The sequence below is a fragment of the Daucus carota genome, chromosome 1 (genome assembly GCF_001625215.2).
Source record: "Daucus carota subsp. sativus chromosome 1, DH1 v3.0, whole genome shotgun sequence".
Lineage (NCBI taxonomy): Eukaryota > Viridiplantae > Streptophyta > Magnoliopsida > Apiales > Apiaceae > Daucus > Daucus carota.
The window spans coordinates 43,132,240-43,159,185 of NC_030381.2; the positions used below are offsets into that span (position 1 = coordinate 43,132,240).

The 26,946-nt window shown below is 33.0% G+C and overlaps 1 protein-coding gene across 5 annotated transcripts; it reads left to right on the forward strand.

Moving 5' to 3' along the window:
* Positions 1–13,991: 13,991 nt before the first annotated feature.
* On the forward strand, positions 13,992–26,558 carry LOC108203679 (auxin response factor 1). Of its 5 annotated transcripts, XM_017372723.2 has the most exons (17): positions 13,992–14,034; positions 14,114–14,179; positions 14,329–14,364; positions 15,002–15,441; positions 16,263–16,378; positions 17,880–17,975; positions 18,126–18,182; positions 18,291–18,443; positions 18,558–18,642; positions 18,876–18,966; positions 19,047–19,211; positions 19,757–19,876; positions 19,948–20,023; positions 20,389–20,554; positions 20,633–21,126; positions 21,498–21,688; positions 22,520–23,212. In XM_017372723.2, the coding sequence occupies exons 4-17, from the start codon at positions 15,399–15,401 to the stop codon at positions 22,689–22,691; spliced, it is 2,025 nt and encodes a 674-aa protein (XP_017228212.1). In that variant the 5' UTR covers positions 13,992–14,034; positions 14,114–14,179; positions 14,329–14,364; positions 15,002–15,398; the 3' UTR covers positions 22,692–23,212. The 5 variants fall into 5 exon arrangements, with proteins under 5 accessions (XP_017228212.1, XP_017228206.1, XP_063941198.1 ...); XM_017372717.2 differs by lacking the exon at positions 13,992–14,034 and having other exon boundaries at positions 14,058–14,179; XM_064085128.1 differs by lacking the exons at positions 13,992–14,034; positions 14,114–14,179 and having other exon boundaries at positions 14,227–14,364.
* Positions 26,559–26,946: the final 388 nt, after the last annotated feature.

Sequence of the window (26,946 nt, forward strand, 5' to 3'; positions counted from 1 at the left end):
ACTGAAGTCGCTTATGAGCGACTTGTTAATCTAAATATATTGTAATGAAATAATCATGACTAAATTATATATATTTATAAGAAAATAAATAAATGCGGAATGAAGCTTGCTCGATCTACACGAGCTCTAAGAAGTCTAGCTTTGAATACTGCATATATATGACGTGCATGCATTTCCCCTGCGTTGCAATCTTTTTGGTTTAGATGCATGTGTGATAACTAGGGTTACTATGTACAACAATCACCCCTTGTTGTTTCACTTATTCCATCAACATATATAGTACGATGGCAATCGGGCTCTGTTACTTAACGGCAGAATCCAGATCGAACCCGAATTCTTCATCCATATATATATATAGAGAGAGTTGCACTCCACACAAAACACTTTAAAAAAAAAATAACACAGAACTCATCCAAGTTATTGATATGAAATATTATAGAATTCAGACTAAAATCAAGAATAGAATTCAGAATGGAATCATATAAATATATCTTTTGCACGATTATTTTACATAGAATCATGTTATATTTAATTTATATTTATTGTTAAACATGGGGATACTGTTTTTATTCATAATAAAACGTTTATCCACCTTAAAATTTGAATTTAATTCAAGTTTTTGATGAGATTCTACATTTGATTCTAAAATGTTCTGTGTTGTTCTTTTTTTAAGGGTGTTCTGTTTTGAGAAATGGCATATATATATATATATATATATATATATATATATATATGAGCCCAACATCAACTCAAAAAATATCCGAAAATACAGTTTGAACCCGGTCTCAAAGATCTCAAATTCAGGTAGTAACCAGGGGCGGATCTAGCACATAAAAGTTAGGGGGTACTAAGCAAATTTTCGGAAAACGACATCTATATATTTTTAAATTTTGTGGGGACACATTTATAATTTTGCAAAATTTAGAATGGTAAAAAAAATGTTAAAACAAAATTTAGGGAGGCACGTGTCCCACGTACCTCTTCCTAGATCCGCCCCTAGTAGTAATTGCAACTTTTCTTAAGAAAAAAAAATAGATCTCAGTGTTTCAACTTGTTGAAATCTTATAATTTCCAGGTAACTTTTTATCTGTAGAAGCATATTTCATTTCTAAAAAAGCATTTTTCACCTACAGGACAATATCCTCTTTTAGAAACAATACCACTATCGGTGATTTGGTTTCAGCCATTTTAAGGACTCAAACTTTTTAGAATGTAATATCACTTCTGGGATATTTTCTGAACGTTTGTCATTTCAAGGGCATGTCCAATTATTTTCATTTATGTGGTACAACATAGTTTGCCCCAATAAGTCTACCACACTTCTGACGTGGCTTTGAATCACTGATTAATTCTTCAAGATTTTATTTTATCAGGGATTTAAACCCTTGTCGGAGCTGTAACAAAAAGTATATGTGATTTTATAATATGTTTATAAGAATCATTAAAAATATCTGACATTCGATTGGCAAAAGTTTGTGCGAATAATCTCTTAAATTTCATATTTTGGCCAATTATAATTAGTATTGAGCTTATTTTGAAGATGACATAATTATATTCAACAACAAATTTAAAATCCTATGATCCCAAATGACTATTTGACAAATAGCGAGTGAACAAGTTATTGATGATCAAATCTATCTTTAAAATTATTTCAAACGGTGAGTGAATTTTTGATATAGTTCGTAGATGTGGTGTCTAAGAAACATAATTGTTTTACATTTTGTCCTACAGTTGAGTATTCATTTGAGTCAACAATGTTTTTAAGCCATTAGCACTAAGGTACAATTATATCCAGAAACATCCAAAACAATAAACTCAAACTTTATAAAAATTGCCATTCTGAATGTAACATAAATAATAAAATATATCGGTACATAAACAATTATTCATGTGTCACATAATAAGATATGTAGCATAAAATAATAATATGATATAAAATTTACGCAATATGAATCTTTATTTTAAACAACAATATAAATATTTCAAAGATTACAAAAGCAGATGTTAATAACAACTTTTATAAAATTTTATGAATATAATTAGAACGTACATTTTTCATTTAAATAAAACTCAGATGAAAATTCGTATTATCTTGTTGAACTAAAGCTCGGGCAAAATCTCATACTATAATACTCCCTCCGTCCCAAAATAGTTGTCACATTTCTATTTTTGTTGGTCAAATTGACTAAGTTTTGACTAAGGATTATTAGTCAATCACTCCTTATTTTAAAAAACTGAAACTTACATTTTAAAGTAGATTAAAAATTATTTCCGGTGACATATTTTTTTTATTTTGTCAATTAATAAAATATTAATAAATTTCAGTCAAACTTTAGTCAATTTGACCGGCACAAAACCAAATGTGACAATTATTTTGGGGCGGAGGGAGTACTTGAAAGCTATGTACTTGATAATCATAATTTAACGGAAGTTACTAAATATAGAGAAAGAGTAAAGATAGTAATATGCTATGTCTTTTTATCATGTATATAAAATCAACACTATCACCCTATTTGTGATTAAAATGTCTGTATCGTCTGATATCAATGCATGTTGTAAATTTAAAATTTGTTTGGTAATAATATCAATTAAAAATACAAATTGTTCTTTCTCCGTTTAATGATATGTACAATCGAGAAAATCTATTTTAATATACATCTGGGATCCGTCATACAGAAATATGAAGATATTACAAAGCATGTTATGCATCGTATCTAAGTAAGGATGACTTAAATGAATGATTGTTACAGGAGTGTTATGTGACAAAAGGATACCTTTAAAGGTAAATATTCATAGGGTAGCAGTCAGACATGTATTATTGTACGATTCCGAGTGTTGGCCAATGAGAAAGGCAGAAGAACGTAGGTTGGAGACCTCGGAAATGCGTATGTTATGTTGAATTTGGGACCGCACAATGACGGATCCCATATCAAATTATGTTTTAAGACGAATGTTGAATATGGCATCAATTTCCAAGAAAGTGAGGGAGAGTCGGTTGAGGTGGTTCAAGCATATGTTTGTCGAAGATGGACAATAACTCTAGCTAGAATTGTTGACAACATATAATTTGGGGGGTAAAAAAGTGGGGTAGACCGAAATATGAGCTAAATACATAAACATGTAGATGGAGTCCTTAAATCTCATAAGTGTTGTGACCTTAGATAGGCTGCTTGGCAACAACATATTAGAGTAATTGAGTCAATTATTGGTGGGTTAGGTTGTATAGATTTACTACTTTAGAGTTTTGTAGGTGTTTGTGTATATATTTATAGGGTAGTGATCCGATACAAATCAAATCTTTAAATAAAAACTAAAAATCAATATAATTTAGTGATATTCATTTTAGAAAATAGAGATTTGTATTGTAAACACTGGTGAAAACTTTCAGAACTTGGTTAAAATCTCCAGATCTATTCTTATTGTCGATTTTGGTGGTGGTGACGATGGTGGAGATAGTGGAGGTGGAGGTGGGGATGGAGGTGGTTGATATGGAAGGATTTAATTGAGCAATAGTTTTAGCATGAGGTAATGATGTTGGCAACATTGACATATTCAAACATAGTTCGATTTCTTGGAGGGTGTTGCAAACCCATGGTCTGGTGTATAGTCACAGAATATGTCGAGGGAGGCTCTATTCGGCAGTTTTTGACAAAGAGACAGAATCGAACAATCCTTTTAAAATTGGCAATAAAGCAAGGGAAGTGGAGGAGGACGAGGAGGTGGGGGGCGGCGGACGTGGAGGGGGCGGCAGATATGGAGTTGACGGAAGTAGAGACTGACGCAGAGCCGGAGCTGGAGAAGGTGGAGGCAGAGGTGGAGGTGAGGTGGGGTTGGTGGAGGATTTAGTGATAATTTCTTTAAAATTTAGTGATATTTCAGTTGAGTTTTAGTTTGTAAAATAAGCGAGTTTATAGTAGAATAAGACTCTATATGTATGTATATATCACTCACATTTATAATAAGAATATGATATGCGTATATCTTACCCTCCACTAGTACAAACTGGACTTTCAGTATTCGTTAAATAACTCCTAAAGCGTCGGTTAAATGACATAGCAAATGTAAGAGACGCTATAGATATAGGCCTACAGTCTCGGTTAAGCTGATGACGCTATTGGTTGGTTTTTAGTGTCGGTGGTCAATAATGCCAACACTATTGTTCTACCTATTACGTCGGTTCTGAAAATCACCGACGCTGTTGGTATGAAGGTCATTTGCGTCGCGCCGGTTTTAGGAAACTCCGACGCTGTTGGTCTGATATGTTAACGAGAATATAGATGATATGTTTGATTTGGTCTAATTCAGGCTTATTAATCAAAAAAAATTGAAGAAAAGGGAATACTAGTGGAATCAGGTCATTGTGGGCGCACAATTCTGAATCCTGACATGTGTGCATTTTGCATTACTTTTGAATTTGAATATAGATGCAAAGAATATATTGAATATACGGACGCACACAAACATTGTCAACATGTGAGCGTCCTAATCAAGTTGTAGTAATCCAAGCACCTTAAATCTTTCGACACCGAAAGTGAAGTTAATTGGTGATACTGGGAGCATATTAGAATAATAGGCGCGTAATTTGCTGAATATGATGCACCAGCTATTTGCAGTTAATTACTCTGGGGAGTGGGTTGGGTTGGGTGTTTTTGTGTGCGTGTTTGTTTTACATAATGCATGCGTTTTTGTGTGCGTGTTTGTTTTACATGATGCATGCGATATTTTTATACCACAAAATCTATTATGTGTATCTTGTACGATAAGCATTTATAGTATATTACAAGAGCATTTTATTGGGATTGTTATAATTGTAAATTAAATTCATAATATATTACGTAAAATTTGCTCAACTTGTAAAATATTGTATTTTAATTGTATTAGATGTAATTTAAAAATAACATATTATTAATATTTTAGATTATTATAAATAAAATATATCATTTCAATATGATAACAAATGATGTGTAATTTTTTTGTATCTTACATGTCTGTAGAGATTCGACAAATATAATTATCTATAAGAGGTTGACTATAATTATAATTATAGAAAATGATAGAGTATAGTTGAAGTGTGATATTTTCAAGAGATTGTGTATATTTTTTATTTTTGATTATGTCAAGATTTTTCATGCTTGGGGTGGCTCTAAGCAATTGTATAATATGATTATATATATTTTTTTGATTTCGTAATGATATTTCATCATTTCTAAATTATTTTTATTGGAAAAATTGAACATTAAAAAACTCTATCCTTTTAAATACAACTACAAGTCCGCAATACCGGTCAAGTTGACCAAAGTTGACTGAAATTTATTAATATCGTATCAATTGAAAAAATAAAAAAAATATGTCACCGAAAATAAATTTTAATCTACTTTAAGATGTGATTTTCAATTTTTTAAAATATAAAGAATGAGTAACTCATAATCTTTGGTCAAAAATTAGTCAGTTTAACCAACAAAAATAGAAATGTGACAACTAAAAAGAGACGGAGGATATAGTATATAATACAAAAACTTCATCATTATCGTTTTAAATGTAATTTATTATTAGTTAAAAATTAAGAAAAGTAAAATTATTATTAATAATATATATTGATATTAAAAGATAACTATAAATAGATATATAACTTATAAAAACAAACCGCAAATTAACAAAATAATTATATAAATAAAGGCTAGATACTAATTCTATTCCTTTAAGATAAACTCCTGTATTACGTCTTTCGTTCTATTCCTTGCTTCAAAATGACACCGATAAAATGTGCGAATAATTAAAAAAGAGAGAGAATTCAGTCAATTTTAAACACAAATATAAAGTAATTTAAGCATGAATGCGGCACCTACGACGAAACAACATGGACCGAAAACATTGAACCCGCTTCTCATTTCTCAGCACTTTTCGCACGTATAATTTCTGTGGTACTCATTTCTCAGCAGTACTACAAATGTTTAGGACTCCGCGTCGACGTTTATTCACTGCAAAGGGGAAGTACCACAAACTTCGTGCTATATCTTATTGATACGAAAATAGCATGACGTTTATTCATCAACTTGATTTGTGGATATTGCTAAAAATATTCATGTAGAAGCTAGAAAGGGCGGTATACTGGGGCCGTTTGGGTTAATTTAAAAAAAGTGACTTCTTGCTTATAATGAAGAATTGGAGTAGAAGTGAGAAGTAAATAAGTTTATAAAGTGTTTGGGAAAGAAGCAGAAGTTGTGAGAGAGAAACTAGCATTCTCAGCTTCTTAAAAGTACTTCTACTTTTTTACACAAACGGGTTAAGAAAAGCAGAAGCCAGAAGCACGAGTTACTTCTCGTTACCAAACAGGCCCACTAACTTCTCATGCTCATCTCCAACTAATGCAACTATGATGGATCAGCTACATGATGTTCTATTTAGAAACTTATCATATTTTTGAAATATGGGTTAGCATTATGGGAAATACGATTAGAAACCGACGTGAAGAAGAACGGATTATGATCAGGATTTTCATATTGTGGGTTGGTAATTTTTCATCAAAAACAATTTGGGTCGGGCTCGATCGATATATTTAAACAAATTCATTCACATAAAATCTCATTAAATCATTAATTATATTTTTTCATATATTATAACCAAAATAATTTTATATAATAGTAATATTAATTTTATAATAAATTTCAATCAAAACAGGTCACTTTCGAGCTGTGTGAGCACATAAAAAGTCGGATTATGGTTCAAATTTCAACACATTTCAGATTCGGGTTCATCCAAAAACAGGACTGAGTATCTAAAATTAACGACAAAAAGTGTCTTAACCATTCCTTAAAAGTTAGGATCTTCCTTTCATTCATTTATAGATTTTTGCTAACCATTTCTTATTTTGTTTTCAATTGTTAAATATTCATTTACTAATGTTTTTACACTCTATCTCGGCTGCTGACCGTTTTCAACACTAGAACTCCGAAAACTCTTAGCTTTGCTAATATTTCGAACAATTCCAAAATTGCTACTAACTTGCTGGTAATATATCTCAAGTTTACGAAGTTAACTAGAATACAAAAATGGCGCTCTAATCTGAACTTTGCTACATCACATTTGTCTTATACAAGTCTTCTGAATTGTCTTTATCTTTGATTGATTTCATGAATTAATTCAGGTTGCATTGCATACAACAAGTGTGTTTCTGCTTCTTCTGTATTTTCTCAAATAGGCTACTATGTCCAAATTAGTGTAATCAATCCATGTGATCTGTCAGATTAAGCGCAAGTCATTTTCAACGGATGTTGACAGCTTATTCGTTGATTGATTTACAAGCTTTATCCGTAAACTGGTTTGCATTACTCATTCGTTGAAATCTTCATGGCTATTCTGTTGAGAAGCTTACAGCCTTCATTCGTTGATGTATTAAAAATTCATCCGTTGAACATCCTTTATTTATGGCATTGAATATTTATAATTAACCACCATATTTTAACTATCCGTTGATGGATCTCAAGATAATACTAACATCAACTTCAACTGATAAAATATCTAACTAGAACAAGTTAGATATTGTTTTGTTATCATCAAAATAAATGATTCCTAACATGATTACTTATAACTTATATCATTTAGAGGAAATGATTCGGCAATCTCGATTTCCTGATTCAATCATCCAACAAAATGTATTATGTAAGATGATCAAAAATATTTATACAATATAACTTTAGTGTGTGAAAGAAAAACTCATCCTCTTTCAAGCATTTTGAAAATATGAACCAATAAAACAAGATGAATATGAGTCGATAAATTAACAGATTATATATATTATAAAATATTAAAGGATCGTATATCCACTTATAAATAATTATTGAAAGTGTGTGTATATATCATTCAAGAAATAAAAAGATAAAGGCTAATCAAAAAAACTTTTGAGTTAAACACTAAAAATAAATAAGATAATATATTAAAATCTAACTTAAAAATATGGACAAGCCAACCTAATGACACTTAATTCCCTCATACAAGTTAAAATATATTTCATCAATCATAACCACCCACAGTATAAAAATAGTAATATTGTCAAAATCGCAAATCGATTTTAAGCGACACGCTTAAATAAAATTTTAATCGGATATATAATTAAATATTTAGTTATAATATTAATATATTTAAAAATAAAATTATGTCATGGTAAGAATTTAAATTTACAATATTTTTAATAAAATATATTTTTAAAATTTTTTGATATGATTTTAACTATATTGCAAAACAAATTAATATTTTAAAATTAAAAAATTAGCAAGTCAACATCATTTTGATCGCTTAATGACCGCTTTATTTGCTTAATGACTATTTAATTCGCTTAATAGTCTTGTGAATAACAATTCTTTTTATATGGAGAAGTGTTAGGTTCGGAGTTTCGGAACTAGATAATTTACTTATTGAGAAGGGAAGTTTGACATGTACCTACTATTATATAATTATATATATAAGTAGAATGCGAAACTCGTTAATTAGATTTATTTAGAGTGTAATTCAAAATTGATGTCGTAAAAAATATTATTATAGAAATTAGATCATTATTCAATAATTTATAAAATAATATATTTTTAGTTATAATATAAAAAAGTATTTATCTTGAGATTTTATATGAAATTTGTGACAGATTTTCCGAAAATAGTTTTTTCAAAAGTATGGAGAACGTGTTTTCTTTAGAAAGTAACTTTTAGTTAAAATAATTATTTAATAATATTGATTTTTTGTCAAAAAAAATATTGATTTTAAATTTTTTATATGATCCTCGATATAAGAAAAGGGAGAATGTTATGAAAACTTTCTGCACCAATAGGACATTTGGGGAAGATCTGTGCTTGCCGATTGTATTGGGCTAGGTATTAACTCATTGGGCTGCGTATAAAATTCTAGAGACCAACTAAAGCTCAAATGCTCAATCCTATTAAATATATGAAAGTAAAACAAGATATTTCTGGGAAATAAATGTCAAAAATCTGTACACTGAAATAATGATGAGATTGTTGCTTGAAACATCCCCACACCATATGCGTGTGTGATGAACTGATATGGATTGGCGGCCATACTTCTACTCATTCCATTCGACATGTAAAGAAAATTTAGCACAACCTCTTAGGGGTCGTTTGGTTCGAAGGGTGGTATTGGGTTGGAATAAGGAATCGGGTTAAGCTGGTATGGGTTTGAGGTATCATATCTGATATCATGTGTTTGGTTGAGTGCTTGAATCAATATATACAATTTTTGTAAAAATAAGTTATTAATTTATATTAATTGAAAAAATTAATAAAATTATTATTGTTATATATTTTTGCATCATTAATTTAATTTTATATAAAATATTAATATTTGACTACTTAAATAAATACCAAAAAAATAAAAAATGAATGGATTCTCATACCTCCTATCTCATACCCACCTCCCTACCTAGGTATCAAAAACTCATACCTTGGGGGTTTAAGGTATGGGTTTGAGATTTAATTTTTACCAACCAAACACCAGATATGGGTTTGGAATGGACAAACCCCATACCTGATTCCACATACTCATGAACCAAACGACCCCTTAAAGTTTCGAAAAGGAAATTTGAAATCGAGCTCTATAATTTTTGATAACATATATTTGTTATTTACTTATTTAGTGCATGTAAACAGATATTTATAGATCGGTTGAGAAATGGATTTTAATAACATATATTCATTATTTACTTATTTTGTGCATGTAAACAGATATTTGGAACTTAATGTTTGTCAGCTACGTAATTCATCTGGTTTAATCTGAAAATATGCATCAAGCGTATTTCCACTCCTATATGACTCCTGGTGCTATAAAAAAATATAGCTATTTACTTAAGAAAATTAATTTTTGTGGGGCATATTCCCTTGTTCGTAATTTGAGTCAATCTTCGTATGGGTCATATTTATCAAACTTTTAGAAATATGTAATTTTCATATTATTTATGATGATCTAAAATAATAATAACATATTCCCTCCATCTCACTCACTTTTATATATTTTTTTATATTTGTTTAACACATATTTTAAAATATTTATAAAATATAATTTCATAATATATTTTTAAAAAATCATTTTTGAATTAAAATTTAAAGGACTAAATTTTTATTCAGAAAAAAAATTAAAATTATTTATAAAAATCTATTTTATAAAATTCGTGAAATATATGCAGTATCCCACACATATATTATATAATTTAATGGGACAACGGAGTACATCGGAACACATATTTCGGGCGTATATTCACACCAAGTTCCTCATAAGAAAAGAGTCGGATCCTCTGTCCCTTTTTTGTGTCTCTCTACGTGTCCCCTCTTTTTTATTGGTCAGTTCTATAATTCTATGATTCTATCGCGTGTCCTCTTTCTTTTACTTATCACATGATCTATAATTCTATAACTGAGCTTATTATATAAACTTTTTCAAATCTAAGAAATATATCTCAATTATTTAAATATTTTTTTTCATATAATACATAATCAACTAAAAATATTTTTTACATGATATAAATATAATATTATATAGTAACTTTATTTTTATGTTTTCTACATGAAATAATTAATTAAAATTTTGAAAAATTTAATATTAATTTAAAAGCAAAAATATATTTTATCTGCATATATCTTAATTATTTAAATATCTTTTCCATATAGTACATAATCAACTAAAAATATGTTTTACATGATATAAATATAATACTATATACTCCCTCCGTCCCAGCGAATTGTATACGGTTTCCTTTTTGGGACGTCCCATCAATTGTATACATTTCAAAAGTAGTACTCCCTCCGTCCCTCTGGAAAGTATACGTTTGGAATGGACACGGAGACTAGGAAAAGTGTATAAAGTAGTGTAAAGTAATGAGAAAGAGAAAGAAAAGTAGGTAAAGTGGTGGGACCCATGCATATTTAATTGATATATTTGGAAAAGTAGATGGAAGTAGTAGGTGAGTGGGATTTTTATATTATAAAAGTTTACTATTTTGAGAAAATTTTGAAATGTATAGAATTGAATGGGACATCCCGAAAAGGAAAGTGTATAGAAATCAGAGGGACGGAGGGAGTAAACTTTTATAATATAAAATATCATTACACCAACTACTTTCATCCACTATCTCTATTCAATAATAATATAAACACTATTACACCCACTACTTTCCTCCACTATCTCAAATCTATTAATAAATATTAATGGATCCCACCACTCTACCCACTCTTCATCTAACTTTACTCATTTCTTACACAATTTATTGGTCTCCGTGTCCCAGCCATTTGTATACAAATGACTGGGACGGAGGGAGTAGTAATTTTATTTTTATGTTTTCTATATTAAATAATTAATTAAAACTTTGTAAACTTTAATATTATTAAATTTGAAAGCAAAAAAATACCTTCTTTATGACTTAAATTATATTAAAAATTGAGATGTTATTTATATAATATTTAATCTAATAAAATTAAATTGGTATATGAAGGAAATTCACTGGTACATTTTTTTTTGATAAGCCAAACTATACATCATGGAGTTAATATTTAATGCAACAAAAAAACATGATTGAGAATATATAAAATTGAAGTCTACCATGAGAAGAAATAAATTAAGCCTGCAGTTAAAAAAGATTTTATCTCAGAGTTCACAGAAAGTAACTCAATTGAATACTTGTAATTTATTTGTATTCTGCGAGAACACGTGAGAAGTAAAAGAACTAACTAATAAGAAGTAAGGGACACATAAGGAGACACAAAGAGGGTACAGAGGATCCGGACTCATAAGAAAAACCCCTTCCAAACCCGAAGGGGCTAAACAACATAGTAGAGTGTGTTGTAGTAATAAATACGTGCTAGATAGATGCTACCAGGTCAAGTGCTTCTAGGTATTATCCACTCCAGCATTTAACAATACAAATATAATATACGAGTAGCTTGGTTGCAGGAATATTAAAATAAGAAGCAATAATTGGATCAATGTTTTTATAATATTACAATATTCTTCTCTCCATGGAAACGGGGCAAGGGAAGAGGCTTTGGTTTGTGGGCAGGAGATGGGAGACTTGTAGTTGTAGGCATATGAGGGTACTCTTCTTTCATCTATACACACCTTACCCATTTTCATAACATGCACCCATACCATATGCGCATTGCGTATCTATCTCCCTCCTACGTTTTTATCTAAGACCTTGTTTGGTTGTGTATAAATCAAATCTGATGTTTTAGATTTGAGGAGAAATAGTGATTTATGTGACTGAAATTAACGATTTAGATTTCAAAAAAATAGTTATTAACGTTAGATAATCGAGCGTTTTTAATTTGGGAAGAAAATAGAATGCTACATGAAAATAGCGTTGTGTATCTTTTAACGCTGATGGAATGCTAGACGTATAATGTTAATAAATTATATCTGAGACAACTTTTCTGGATCATATTATTCAGGACATTAACGAGGAATATTGTTATAACATGGTGTTGGCTCTGCGAGTCACAATAAGCACACATGGCCTTCAAAGTCCCGATCGCCGAATCCTTCACTGTCACACTGAAAAACGCAAGATCGGTTTGCGTCAAACTCACAACACAATTTTGGTTAGCGTTTTCGTCTTTTCCAATAGAGAACACAACTTTAAGTTGGGTTTCCTCTCATAAACGCAACTTAAAGTTATGTTTTGAATATTATTTTTTTTAAAATTTATTTTGATTTTTAGATGAATAAATCATTCTAAAATCCAAATATAAACCCTAATATATTAAAAATTATTATTCTTTGTTTTTAGGATTAATATTTCAATTTGGTTCCTCGACTTTAGAGTCTCACAGCTCTAAAGCCTCGCATTAATTAGGGTTTAGCCTTGAGGGTTTAGGGTGTAAAGGCCCTAAACCCTCCATCCTAAACCATAACCGTCAGTCAATTTAATTTCAAATATAAATAAATAATTTTAAAACTCAAAGGTGAACTCTAAAATGTTAACAACTGTTAATTTGCATTCCAGTATTAACTTTATTACCCTGGTTCCTCGGGGCCCTAAAGTCTCGAATTAATTCTGGTTTAGGCTCCAAGGTTTAGCCCTAAACCCTCAATCCTAAACCCTAACCATCAGACAATTTAATTTCAAGTATAAATAAATCATTCTAAAACCCAAAAGTGAACTCTAAAATATTAAAAACTTTTAATGTATGTTTTTAAATTAAAATTTTAATTTGGTTACTCGAGCCCTAAAGTCTCGAATTAATTAGAGTTTAGGCTCGAGGGTTTAGGGGCTCAATCTTAAACCTTAACCCGTGCCAATTTAATTTCAATTATAAATAAATCATTCTAAAAACCCAAAATGTGAAATCTAAAATGTTAACAACTATTGCCTCAAGTATTTTTTTTATATAAATTGATATTGTAAACATAACTTCTTGTTACATTTTGCTTTTATACAAAAACTAGAAATACGATTTCACATGGCGTTTGAAGGGTAAGTAGAAAACACAGATTTAAGTGGAGTTTTAGAGTAACAATGAGGGCCAATTTTCTAATAAAATGATAACTGGAGCATTTCAGTTTAGAAAAACATCACTCAGGGCCTTTTCTCGCATGATAACAAGGACCAACATCTTCAATTTAAATACAAATTTTTTAATAAGACTCGACTGTCATATATAAGTTAATTTGATTTTAAATATTTTCGCTGAATCATGTATGTGTTGAATTCACTAAAACTTATCTCAAACAGATATTCTTATATATAATATATATTATCACTATTATTATTTATAATTAAAATATTCATTATAGTACGCACTCTATCTCACTCATTTTATACTAACACCTCTGTATTTTAATATAATCAAGAGAGATATTTAGTATTTACATACTCAAAACTCCCGTCTATGGATCTAAATTCTAAACTGGGACTCCTTGGTTAATAAGGTAGGCCCGCGAAACAAACAAGGCCTTAAAAATCATCTCCTAGGACTGTCCCCACTCTACATGGACAGGACAGCCATACTGATGCACAACACATTCAGAGAGAGAAAGCCAGTACATTTAATAATCAATATAGATCACCAAATTTATTATTTAATTTTTCAACATATAATGTACTCAATATTAATTGCAGGGGGTCGTGTCGGCTTCCACCAGGCAAAGACCATCACCGATCTGTATCTATATATCCCACACATCTGTATCTATCCACTTCCCTCTTTTCTCTCTCTTTTTTCTTTCAAACCCTAATTATTTTCCATTTTTAAATATAACAATTGTTTAATTCTACTCAAAAGCTTCTATCTTTGTTCTGATTGTGTTCAATCTTCAAATGGTGTTTTTTTCTAGGGTTTTGGAGCTCAGATTGATCCCCAATTGTAGTTGGTAAGTTCTTTAAAGCTCAATTTACTTTAGATTTGATAAAGTTGTGTATTTATGTGTGTATTTATGGAGATGAAGTCATTGAAATTGTAGTGTAGTGAAATTTGTGTGGAATTGTAGATCCCTAATTTTTGGAATTAATTAGATGATTATTGGGGTTTTCTGGTAATTATTAGTGGGTTTTATTCTTTTGGTGTAATTTATTCTAATTAGAAAAAATGTGAATTAGCTGAATGTTGAATTTGTTTGTTTGTGTCAAATTGTGGATCCTTAAGTTTTGGAATTGATTAGCTGAGTATTGGGTTTATTTTGATAATCAATTATTGCATTTAAGTTTTTTGTTATATAATATATATTAGAAAACTATATATTGAGTTTGTTTGTTTGTGTCATTGGAAATTTGAAATGTATTGATATGGATGTGGTATTGAGTTGTAAGATGGGTTGTTTTTGGTTAAGGTGGTATTTTGAAGGTTGATGTTTTGGTGTAGGAAAACAGGCGGAAATATGTTGTGTATCTTTGTGTTGGTTTTGGTGGTGTAATGCATGATTTAAGTTTGAATTTGTTTGTTTAATAGTAGACAAAAGGTGATAGCTTTTTTGCTAGTGTGTCAAACATGTGATCGTTTCTACTTTGCAGGTAATATCATTCCGAATTTTGAGGTTAAAGATAAGGAGGGTTAGGAGGATATTGTGTATTGCGTGAAGTTGTTCATGCTTTTTGGGTGATCTTGCGTATTAAGACTACAAAGACGTTAAAGTCCTCGAGAAGAGCCAAAACTTTTTTGCTGCATTTAAGGGAGAAAGGAGTGAACAACGTCATACTTGTTTTCAAGGGTTTTTGACTAGGGGCATAAAATTCCTCTGTTTAGCCTCCTAGTTATATTTGCAAAGCCTTGATCTGATTTCGTACATAGTTGTCTGTTGGTTCATCAACAAAGATTGGCAATCTCCTTGCGGAGAAGTTTTTGACATACTGAGTGTCAGATCTGAAGATTGAAAGTTTAAATTGTGAACTCAGACCGACTGTTATAGTAATGGCCAATACTGCCAATAATTTCTCTGGACAGGGTCGCTCAGGTTTGAGCTTCTTAATTCCTTGTATGACATCAGTTATCAGTTTTGATTGGTGGCAAATTTGTTCATGGTACTAGTAGATAAGAGATTCTGCGCGGATATTGTAAATCTATATATTGTGTAGAATTGTGCTTGTTTCGTAAATGCACTTTGTCATCTTCAATTTGAAAGTCCTCTATATTTCAGAAATGGAGACTTATTTCTTATCTCCCTTACGTTTCTGTTTTAGTGATCTTGAAGCTTTATATTTTAGGTTCAGTCTTTGCTTTTGTGTTTATATCTGATATAGATGGCCCCATACTTACATAATTGTGTGTACGTGACACTGACTTCTATATGCAGAACTCTTGGTCTTCATACCCTTTAGACCATGTTCCTTTGCAGATATTTAACTACTTTAAAGCCTTTCTATCGAACATGTAAAACTTCTTCTTTAAGGTTGATAATAGCACGCAGAATGTTCTTGTAATTGATTTGTTTGGGTTTCTCCATGTTGTAGGATGTAGGTTTAGACATTCCCAAGGCCCTGAATCAGTCATCCTTTCAAACTTTTGTGAATTTATTTACCTACTTAGGTACCAGGATAAGGTTTTGCCTTCTCTTGACTTAGAACTTGGAACGATATAGAACTCTAAAACTGACCAAGATCTTCCACGATATATGATCAGTTTGTCTTGTTTTTTTTCTAACTACTTTGTCTTATGTCTTTATCCTATCTTGCTTTTCTCGGTAATATAGTATATATTTCCTTTTCTTCAATACATCTTACAGACGACTTTTGTCCTGATATTTCCTAAATAAATTTCATGTGATCGTATATGCAGGGGCCCCAAATGATGCTTTGTTTAAGGAACTGTGGCATGCCTGTGCTGGACCACTTGTCACTGTTCCTCGTGAAGGAGAACGGGTTTATTATTTCCTGCAAGGTCATATGGAACAGGTATGAAGACATCAGTTTATTTTTTCTGCCTAAATTTAACATCTATGGCGATGGTTACTCTCTGCACTTTGGAAATTAGTGTATTTTTGACTGTTCACTCGTGGCATGTAAAGTCCCTTAAAAGTTGAAGCAATTACTTATACAAAAGTGGTTCTCCCTTGTACTTTAGTTACAAAGATCTTGTACATTATTAGTTAATTGGCCAAAATAATGTAAAATTGTATAAAATGCCCAAAATACCAAAATTTGTATGTTTTCCATCTATGCCATACTGGTTGCATATCAGCTCCTGTGGAAAGAGAACGATATCACAATATCTATGTAACGGACCAATGGACAGTCTCAGGTAGACAGTTTCTATATGGCATAGGCCTCCCGAAAGGTACAGGGGTGTGCAAAGGTTTCCTTGGTCCAGCCAGCGATTGACCGTAAATAAATATGTTTCAAAAGCGGATGATTATCATTACATAATCTTTACATATCTATGGACTCCCATTCTTGAAATCCCCTATTTTCCAAACCTAGAGAACTAGAGAGAATGTTTCTAAATGTCGACTACATGTAGAAATGAAGGCCTGTTTCATGAGAAAATCCATTCAGTAGTGAGTTTTGCCAATTGGATAAGGACACTTGCTTCACATTTGGAATTGCACAGAGAAGACTATATCTCAGAGATGTCTGCGTAAAATTCTGATAAAATGCCAATGACTGCTAGCCTATTTGTTTAAATAATAGCATGTTTAAATAATCAATCGTTTGGCTGGAGATTCAAGAAACAAAAAATCATTAATTTGAAGAGTGTTTTTGAATTCTCTTGGGGATCGGAGCTATTCTTCTGAGGAAGTTCTGTATATGTGACTACTAACAGTTCTGTTTTTTCAATTGGTCATGCATAAGAAACATGTGGAAAATATTTGAATATGAGTTGGAGAGATTTACTGCATGCGTGAACCCTGTTTTTTCTTGGGCCAACATTTTCAGTTGCCATAAATCAGACACTATGCAATGGTGTGGTAATATGGGCCAGTTTTTACATTATAAATTTCAATGATATCTTGCAAGGAAATTCTTTGTTTATGCTTGCTTCAATTGTTCCACTATTATAAGTATTGCCTTCAAAATCAATGACTTCTTACATACATGTATTCTAATCTAATACTCCCTCCGTTCCTAAATAATAGTCGCTTTGACTTCTTGCACGTATTTTGAGGTGCAATAAAAACGTATTTCTACACGTTATTTTTTAAATTTTCTTTTTTTTGAATTAAAATATAGATGTCAAACTTTTATTCAGAAAAAGAAAATTTGAAAAATAATACGTAGAAGTATATTTTTTATATACCTCAAATTACGTGCACAAAGTCAAAGCGACTATTATTTAGGAACGGAGGGAGTATTTGATTTACTCTTCAAGAATAGCCAGATTCAGTTGGCATTCACCTCATAAGAAGGCCTGTTATTCTGTTTAAGCAGTTATATTGACTCATCACTCTCCCTACAGCTTGAAGCATCCACACATCAGGTCTCAGATCAAAAACTCCCGTTGTTCGACTTACCAGCTAAAATACTCTGTAAAGTCGTGAATGTTCAGCTACGAGTGAGTACCAATTGACTCGTGATTGGTTACGCAATTGCATTTAGTTTATTTTCTTTCTTGGCATTTGCTATTACCCTTGAGTCTGGGAGTTTGGCGTGCCGATCTCTGTTTTTCTCAGACTTATCTTTCAAACTTGGACTCTTGTTGCAGGCTGAACCAGAATCAGATGAGGTTTATGCACAAATAACATTGCTACCTGAAAAAGACGTGAGTTTTTAAACACATACTTGTCATTGCATGACTCGAATGTACCAAGATCCTTGTTTACTTTGGGTTTCTTATGTTTATGTCTTAATCTTTTATTGTCTGGAACAGCAAGGTGAGGTTGATAGCCCAGATCCTCCACTGCCAGAACCTACGAAATGCACTGTTCATTCATTTTGCAAGACACTCACAGCCTCGGACACAAGCACCCACGGTGGATTTTCTGTTCTTCGCAGGCATGCGGATGACTGTTTACCCCCATTGGTAAGTGTTAATTTATCAGAAGTGCAGAAATTAGTGCATCCAAACAGCCATTGAAAAGATTCAAGGCCTGCAAGATGTTTTTAAGACTAAATTAAAAAATGCATTTTTATACAGGATATGTCCCAGCAACCACCCTGGCAAGAACTGGTTGCTACTGATCTTCATGGCAGTGAGTGGCATTTTCGGCACATATTTCGAGGTGAGGGTTCCCTTATCTTATTTGTTGGACTCTCTGGACTACTGTACTAGCGCTGGAGGTGTAAACTCAGCAAAAATTGCTAGCTGTATAGGGTACATTCTTTTGTTAGTAGTGGAGGGGCTTAAGGAAAAGTTGAGTGGATTCTTGCTCCATAAGCCTGTAGTGGAAGCCTTGATCGCCATGAAATAGTGTTCTTGTAATCTTTTTTGAAATGTTAAAAATATCACTTTCAGGGCAACCCCGGCGCCATTTACTTACCACAGGGTGGAGTGTCTTTGTTAGTGCAAAGAAGTTGGTCGCTGGTGATGCTTTCATCTTTTTAAGGCAAGCATTTTAATTTTATACATTCAAACATTAAATCTCTTTTATTGCATTATTATCAAGTTAACAAAATAGTTTTTCAGGGGTGAAAGTGGGGAGCTGCGTGTTGGTGTGAGGCGACATATGAGACAGCTAAACAATATGCCATCTTCTGTCATATCTAGCCACAGCATGCATCTGGGTGTTCTTGCTACTGCATCTCATGCAATTGCAACAGGAACCTTCTTTTCCGTTTTCTATAAACCAAGGTTTTCAACTATCTCATGTTCTTTGCTAGATGGTAGTGTTTTAGATCTTGCATATTAATATAACATTCTGAGGATTGATTATCACATCGTGATATGTATTTTTTGCCCTGTTAATAGTTTTTATAACTCCCAGATATTATGCAAGTGTGATAAGGTTTATTTTCTAGAATCATTCCAATATCTTATGACTGACATTGCTGCGATTGGTGTAATGTGCTTAGATGCTAAGTGACAGCTAGTCTGTTGACTGTTTATATTTTTGAATGGATGAATTAGTTTCATTACCCTTTTACCATTCCTACAATTTTCATTGGAAAGAAAGAACAAAGAGCATCTGTAATTTGCTAACAAACAATTAGCATCAATTTTTGTAATTTCTTTAAGAGTCTCCGTTTTCCACACCTTTGAATATGAGAATGATCTTCGGACAAATTAGCTGGATCTTGTTTTTAATCTTTTTCGAAATGGTCAAAGTTACAATGTGCTGCTTAGCTGGATCATTAGTATATTTATTTTTGCTAATTTAGCTGTGTTTTTGTGGACAGAACAAGCCGATCTGAGTTTATTGTAACTTTGAACAAATACCTTGAAGCTCGAAGTCAGAAGCTCTCTGTCGGTATGAGGTTTAAGATGAGATTTGAGGGTGAGGAAGTTCCTGAAAGGAGGTAAGCAATAGTCTATTATTTTTTGTGTTAAGGAGCTTGGAAGAGGTAGGCTAATTAACCAAGTCTTACAGGTTCAGTGGAACAATAGTTGGTGTTGGTGACAATACAACATCAAGATGGAATGATTCCGAATGGAGATCCCTAAAGGTGAGTTTATTGCTTAACATTATTGTGTAAGATTGGGGGATCTTTTTCTGCAATATCTTATGACATTCAACTAATGTTCCTAGTATTGAAGCTATTTAATTTGCTAGCATCGAAGTTCCACTAGTTTTCCCCACAGCATAATCCGAACATAAAAAGAAAGAAAGGATAGTAGTGATATATAGCGGAAAAGAAAAAAAAATAATAATAAAGGCTCAATGCTCACCGAGATGCTAGCAATACATCTTGCATCCACTACAAGGGCCCTCGTCTGTCTCTTCCGCCTCTTGCCTCCTTGGTGGCATCTTTTCATTTTCTAACTAAAGCTAATTATAAGCACTTGCATGATTTTCGGTTATAAATTACAGGTTCAATGGGATGAACCTTCATCAATTTTGCGACCAGATAGAGTTTCACCATGGGAACTAGAGCCACTTGTTGCAACTACTCCATCAAATTCACAACCTGTTGCTAGAAATAAGCGGCCTCGGCCACCGACTTTACCTGCTCAAATGCCAGATCTCTCTGCTCTTGGTATGAAATTGAGAACCAGTGACATCAGTGATTTTATTTGTGTTGTGTTTATTTCTAAAAATAATTGTCCTGTCATAGGAATGTGGAAACCACCTGCAGAACAGCCTCCAACTTTTGGTGGATATAGTGATTCGCCTCGAGGGCCAGACCTCTTTTTATCTCCCAAATTCTCATCTAACACCAAGGATAGCTCTATCAGCTACACTGATAATGGTCCCATGTCTCTGGCTTCTAGCAAGTCCATGCATTGGTCCAAACAAGCTGAAGCTGGCAAAGGCTCTTTTGCTTCTCTTCTTAGCAAGGATACCGGTGAAACTAGACAGGGGAATGGTTACAGGCTATTTGGAATCGAGTTACTTGACCACAACACAGAAAAATCGTCGCCAATGGTTGTGTCTGGAGCTGCAGTTGAAGATCAGTCCATTCCGTCTTTGGATGCTGAATCTGACCAGCAATCAGTACCGTCCGATGTTGATCTGTTGGATCATCCCACAATTTGCTGTGATCCTGAAAAGTCATGTTTAAGAACCCCACAGGAGTCACATATTAAGCAAACACGGAGTTGCACAAAGGTACTTTTACTATTTTGATTTTTTTTTACTTTTCTATGTAAATGATCTGAAGAGTTTACTATATGTTACATTTCTATCTGGCTCTATGTAAATGTTCTAAAAAATATCAAGACGAAATCCATGGGTACCGCTTTTTATACTGTGAGACCTGCACATGTATGCAATTGATGCTGCTCATGCTATGAATATTGTTTCTTTTCAATTTCTTTTACTCTTTCGGGATAGAGTATGCCTAGAAATTAGAAAGTGACGACTATAACTGTACGAGTATGACTTCGAATATTAGGGTTGTTAGCAGCATGTTGGTGCTTACTTTGTTTAAATGCTATATGTATTTTTTTAGGCATTAATTGTGAGCATAAATTTCACAGGTTCACATGCAAGGAATTGCTGTTGGGAGGGCAGTAGATTTGACACGGTTTAATGGGTACGCTGATCTTCGGAGGAAACTGGAAGAGATGTTTGAGATAGAAGGTGAACTATGTGGACCGGCAAAGAGATGGAAGGTTGTTTACACTGATGACGAGAATGACATGATGATGGTTGGTGATGATCCTTGGCAGTTAAGTCGCTATTACCTTTGTCTTTTTATCAGCTTAATTACTTGCAATGGGTTGTTATAGTGTCACTTTTTTGGTTGTTTCTTCCCATGTTTTATGTTAAACCATCCATCCTGCTCACTGTCTCAAGACATAGTAACTATGTAGAGGGTACTGTGTGAATGTCTATCATTGAGTGGCACATATTATTTGCACAATATAATACCTGTAGTTGACGAAAATTATCCGCAGATATTGTTGAAAATATATACATAGTTCACATAGCAAACTCATATAACCTTGGTTCTTAAAACTCAATTGCTTAAGGAATTTGTGTTGAGTATGGTTCAAGTTCTCATATAATACCTAGCAATCTTATTGTCATGTTTTATTACCAGAAGCTTTCTGCCATCTAGAACATATCTGGACCATGTTTCAGATTTTTAGTTCTAAAGACTCCCAGGCCAGTCGCGCACAATTACTTAAGCATCTGGATAATCCTTGTCACATTATTCTTTCCAGTCATGTACAAGTTTGATCTGCCTCCTTCAGTTGGCTAGGTGCTATGTTAGATGCAACTTTACGGTGCTATGTTAAATGCAATTTTGACCCAATGATTCGACACTGGAGAAATTATTTCCAGTATCTTGTTCACTTTCTACATGGTATTGTTGTCTGATACCGAGTGCAGTGGCTCAACTCGGGCCCTGTTAAAAATTCCTTGTACAGTCTTTATTCTTAATGTAAATATAGAATCTATTCAACGCTATTGTACGGTGTTTGTTAAATACGGATTTTACAGCCTATAGAATATGCATTCTGACTTCTAGTTGACACTCTTGGTTATATTATAGTGAATTCTGTAGCATGGCGAGGAAGATCTGTATATACACAACTGAGGAAGTAAAGTGTCTATCACCGAAGATAAAACATATGGTCAGTGAAGAAGCTAGACCTGATAAAACAGTTCCAGATCCTGACATTGGAACCGAGGAGCAGTCATCAAATGCTGGACCCAGTTGCTGAGGTGCCTATGCTTGTGAGAAATCAGGAAACAGTTTTGGTTCAGGACTTTTCATAAATAGATAACCATCTGTGATTTTGTTTCAAGCAGTTGGTGATGCTAGTCATGAGAATCTGCTGGCACAGTTGGTTCAGTGGCAACACACGAGATATGTAGTGTTTCAAGATACAAGGACCGGGTAGTCTTGGTATCTAGTGGACAGGTGCTCTAAGGACAACTCTTGCAGTAATATTATCCTTATGTTTTCATCAAGAAAATCATATTCCAGATTGCGTTTATGGTCCCTCGGCTCCCTCGGCTGAAGAAGTTTCCATGTTCTATATATTGTCTATGCGGAGCTAAGAAGCATTTTACCCTAATGGTACTGTTTGTATTTTGTGGGTGCAATGTTTTTATTGTAAGCAAATGACAAGATCAGTGCAGCTTTTGTATATAAAGTATGTGTATTGTAATGTCTTGATTGGTACCTTCAAAAGACAGTGTTTTGGTTTTGTCAATGTGGACTATCAAAGTTTCCTGTCGAGTTCTTCACTATGCACTTCATTTTATTTTCTGACTCTTGTCTCAACTACTAAATTTGTTACCAGCCAGATTTGAACCTGCATCTTAATTCTTAGATTCCTACCCTTTAACTCAACTAAGTATCAAATGTTAAACTACGCATGGCACTGAATGGGGCTTCATTTAAACGTCAAATGAGTGTTTTGAGCATCTCCAGAGTGTCCCAATTAGGTTTGCAAAATATATTATAAACAATTCAAATTCTAAAAAATAGGGATTTTATATTGATTGATAACTTCAACAATGATCCTTATTTGTGTTCCTTATTATTATTATAGTATTAAATTCAAATTCTTTTAACAAAAAAAAATAAGAAAAATATGGGAAAGAATGTCCAAAAAGTGAAAGTTAAATATTTAATCATTAAAAAACAAATGAGGAATGAGTTAGAAGTTACCTATTTATGAGGAATGAAAAGTGGATCTTAAAGTTTAGGGAATGAGTAAGGATTCTGGAGGGAATTTTTGTCCATATTTCTCAAAATTTTAGCTTAGGATATGGTATAGGTAATCTGCTGGAGTTGCTCTTTAGTAGCTGATGTTATAAATTAGAAATTATATAATCTTTAATATTTACAAATCAAAATTTTCGAAATTTAGAAAATTTATTGAGACAAACGAAGAGACGTTGATTCGTCTTTCTTGCTTCTCCTTTATATTAAACACGAATGGTGAAAATACTCATTCTTTCAAATCTAGGTGACACATAATTTTAGCCAAACAGTGATGTGAATTGTGATACTCTTTTGAAGAATTGGATAGAAATGGGTATTCTGTTTTTACAATGATTTAGGAAAATTTCAATATAATAAGAAATACTAAATAAATTAGTAGGACTATAGTAAAAATTAAATCAATAGAGCAATCATATTCAAGAAAATAAAGTATTTCCGCAGGTGTTTATATAATTGAGAAATACAAAAATAATAAAATCATAAAACGAACGTTGGAAAACAAATCTTAACATCCCCAAAAATCTAGGCTTTAAGTGTGTTCATACAAGGCAACAAATCATACAAGGAAACAACTGAGAATGAAATTTATTACAAATCATACAAGGAAACAACTGAGAATGAAATTCATTACATAACTTTCCTATATTAAATCGAAAACACTCTGTTCGTTCCACAAGTATATATATAGGAATCGAATCCCTTGTCTCCGTAAATAAACTGTCTTACTAAATAAAAATTAAGCTCTACATTACACAATTGAGTGAAGACGATGGCAGGGAAAGATGGAGCTAAGCCTGTGAAAGCATTCAGGTTCGACCCTTTTGATGAAGAGCTCATTACTGATTATCTGAAACGCAAGATCATGGGAGAGCAGCTTCCATGCAACACTGTCAAGGACAGGGAGATTTATGGGCCCTCGTGTAGTCCGTGGCGTGTTTTCGATCCTGATGATCATGGTTCTTGGCTTAAATCACCTCATGTTAAGGCCAGTGAGAAGTTTATGTATGTGTTTGCCAGGTTATCCAAGATATCAAGCAGTAAGGATTCGAAAAATACGTCGAAGAGGGCTGGTTGTGGGACTTGGGTAGGTAGAACTAAGAGGGATCAGATCAAGGATGGTGAGGGTAATTTGATTGGGGAGAAGAGATATCTGGTTTTCGAGATCAATGAGGTTGATTGTGGAGAAACAGGGGTGGGATTTTATAGTATGCATGAGTATAGCTTGAGTGGAGTGAATGAGGGTTTGGATTGTGCGGATACTACTGTTCTTTGTAGAGTTACTTATGATTCTGCTAAGAAAACCAAGGTTTCGCCAAATTCTAGTGCCAGAGTTGCTGCTACTGTCTCAACAAGTTGTGGTGAAGGCCGAGATGAAAAAGAAATCCAGAGCAAGAATCTGGAGGGAGCTAGCAGTGTGACTGCAGAAAATCTGGCTGTGTCTGATAGTGTTGTTGGGGATCAGTTCGGAATTGTTCAATTTGACAATGATGTTCTAGGGTCGAATGATTTTGGTGGGGGTTTGGATTTGGATGATCTGAGTGGTTTGGATTACTATTTCAATGGTCTTGAATTCGACTCAGATTGGATCAGGGAATGTCTGGATTTGAGCCAGGGAGAGGAGCCATTCCAGGATGGCGCAATCAATCTTGGGAAAAGAAATTTCCAATGGGAGGAGAACTCACACCAGGCTAAGAAGATGTGCCTTGACAATTATTATTAGCAGCTGGGGATGGAGGTATTTAGAGTATTTTTACCAAGGTTTTTCATGATTTTTCAGACTCTAACGGATTATGTAATTATGTAATCCCCGAGATAAACTAATGTAATGGTGATAATCCTTGGCAGTTCAGTCTCTATTAACTTTGTCTTTTTTTTTCTACTTAATTACTTGCAAGGTTGTTATAGTGTCACTTTTTTGGTTGTTTCTTCCCATGTTTTATGTTGAATCATCTATCCTGCTCATTGGCTCAAGACATAGTAACTATGTAGAGGGTACTATGTGAATGTCTACCATCAAGTGGTACATATTATCTGCACAATATAATACCTGTAGTTGACAAATATTATCTGCACACATTGTTGAGAATATATACTCCTACATAGTTCACATAGCAAACCCATATAACCTTGGTTCTTAAAACGCAATTGTTCAAGGAATTTGTGTTGGGCATGGTTCAAATTTTCACATAATACCTAGCAATCTTATTGTCATGTTTTATCATCAGAAGCTTTCTGCCTTTTAGAACATATCTGGACCATGTTTCAGATTCTTAGTTCTAAAGACTCCCAGGCCAGTCGTGCACAATTACTTAAGCATCTGGATAATCCTTGTAACATTATTCTTTTCAGTCATGTATAAGTTTGATCTGCTTCCTTCAGTTGGGCTAGGTGCTATGTTAGATGTAAATTCACAGTGCTTTGTTAAATGCAATTTTGAACTAATGTTTCGACACTGAAGAAATTATTTCCAATATCTTGTTCACTTTCTTACATGGTATTGTTGTCTGATACCAAGTGCAGTGGCTCAACTCGGGCCCTGTTAAATTCATTGTACAGTCTTTATTCTTAATGTAAATATGGAATCTATTCATTGCTATTGTCCGGTGTTTATTAAATATGGATTTTACAGTCTAGAATATGCATTTCGACTTCTAGTTGCCACTCTTGGTTATATTATAGTGAATTCTGTAGCATGGCGAGGAAGATTTGTATATACACAGCTGAGGAAGTAAAGTGTCTATCACTTAAGATAAAACATTTGGTCAGTGAAGAAGCTGGACCTGAGGTGCCTATTCTTGTGAGAAATCAGGAAACAGTTTTGGTTCAGGACTTCTCATAAAAAGATAACCATCTGTGATTTTGTTTCAAGCAGTTAGTGATGTCATTCATGAGAATCCTCTGGCACAGCTGGTCAGCAACACACACACACAAGATATATAGTGTTTCAAGATATAAGGACCGGGTCATCTTGGTATCTAATGTACAGGTGCTCTAACGACGACTATCAGTAATATTATCGGTGTCATGTTTTCATCAAGAAAATCATAGTCCAGATTGCATTTATGGTCCCTCGGCTGAAGAAGTTTCCATCTCCACTATATGTCTATGCGGAGCTAAGGAGCATTTCACCGTAATGTTACTATTAGTATTTTGTGGGTGTAATGTGTTCAATGCACGCAAATGACAAGATCAGTGCAGCTTTTGTATATAAAGTAGTATGTGTATTGTAATGTCTTGATTGG

Excerpts from the sequence above, each read along its gene's own strand:
- LOC108203679 (XM_017372723.2), top strand. The coding sequence starts at position 15,399 with ATGGCCAATACTGCCAATAATTTCTCTGGACAGGGTCGCTCAG. Across the intron at positions 18,643-18,875 it reads TTTTCGGCACATATTTCGAG|GGCAACCCCGGCGCCATTTA; the intron begins GTGAGGGTTCCC and ends TATCACTTTCAG. Across the intron at positions 18,967-19,046 it reads GATGCTTTCATCTTTTTAAG|GGGTGAAAGTGGGGAGCTGC; the intron begins GCAAGCATTTTA and ends ATAGTTTTTCAG.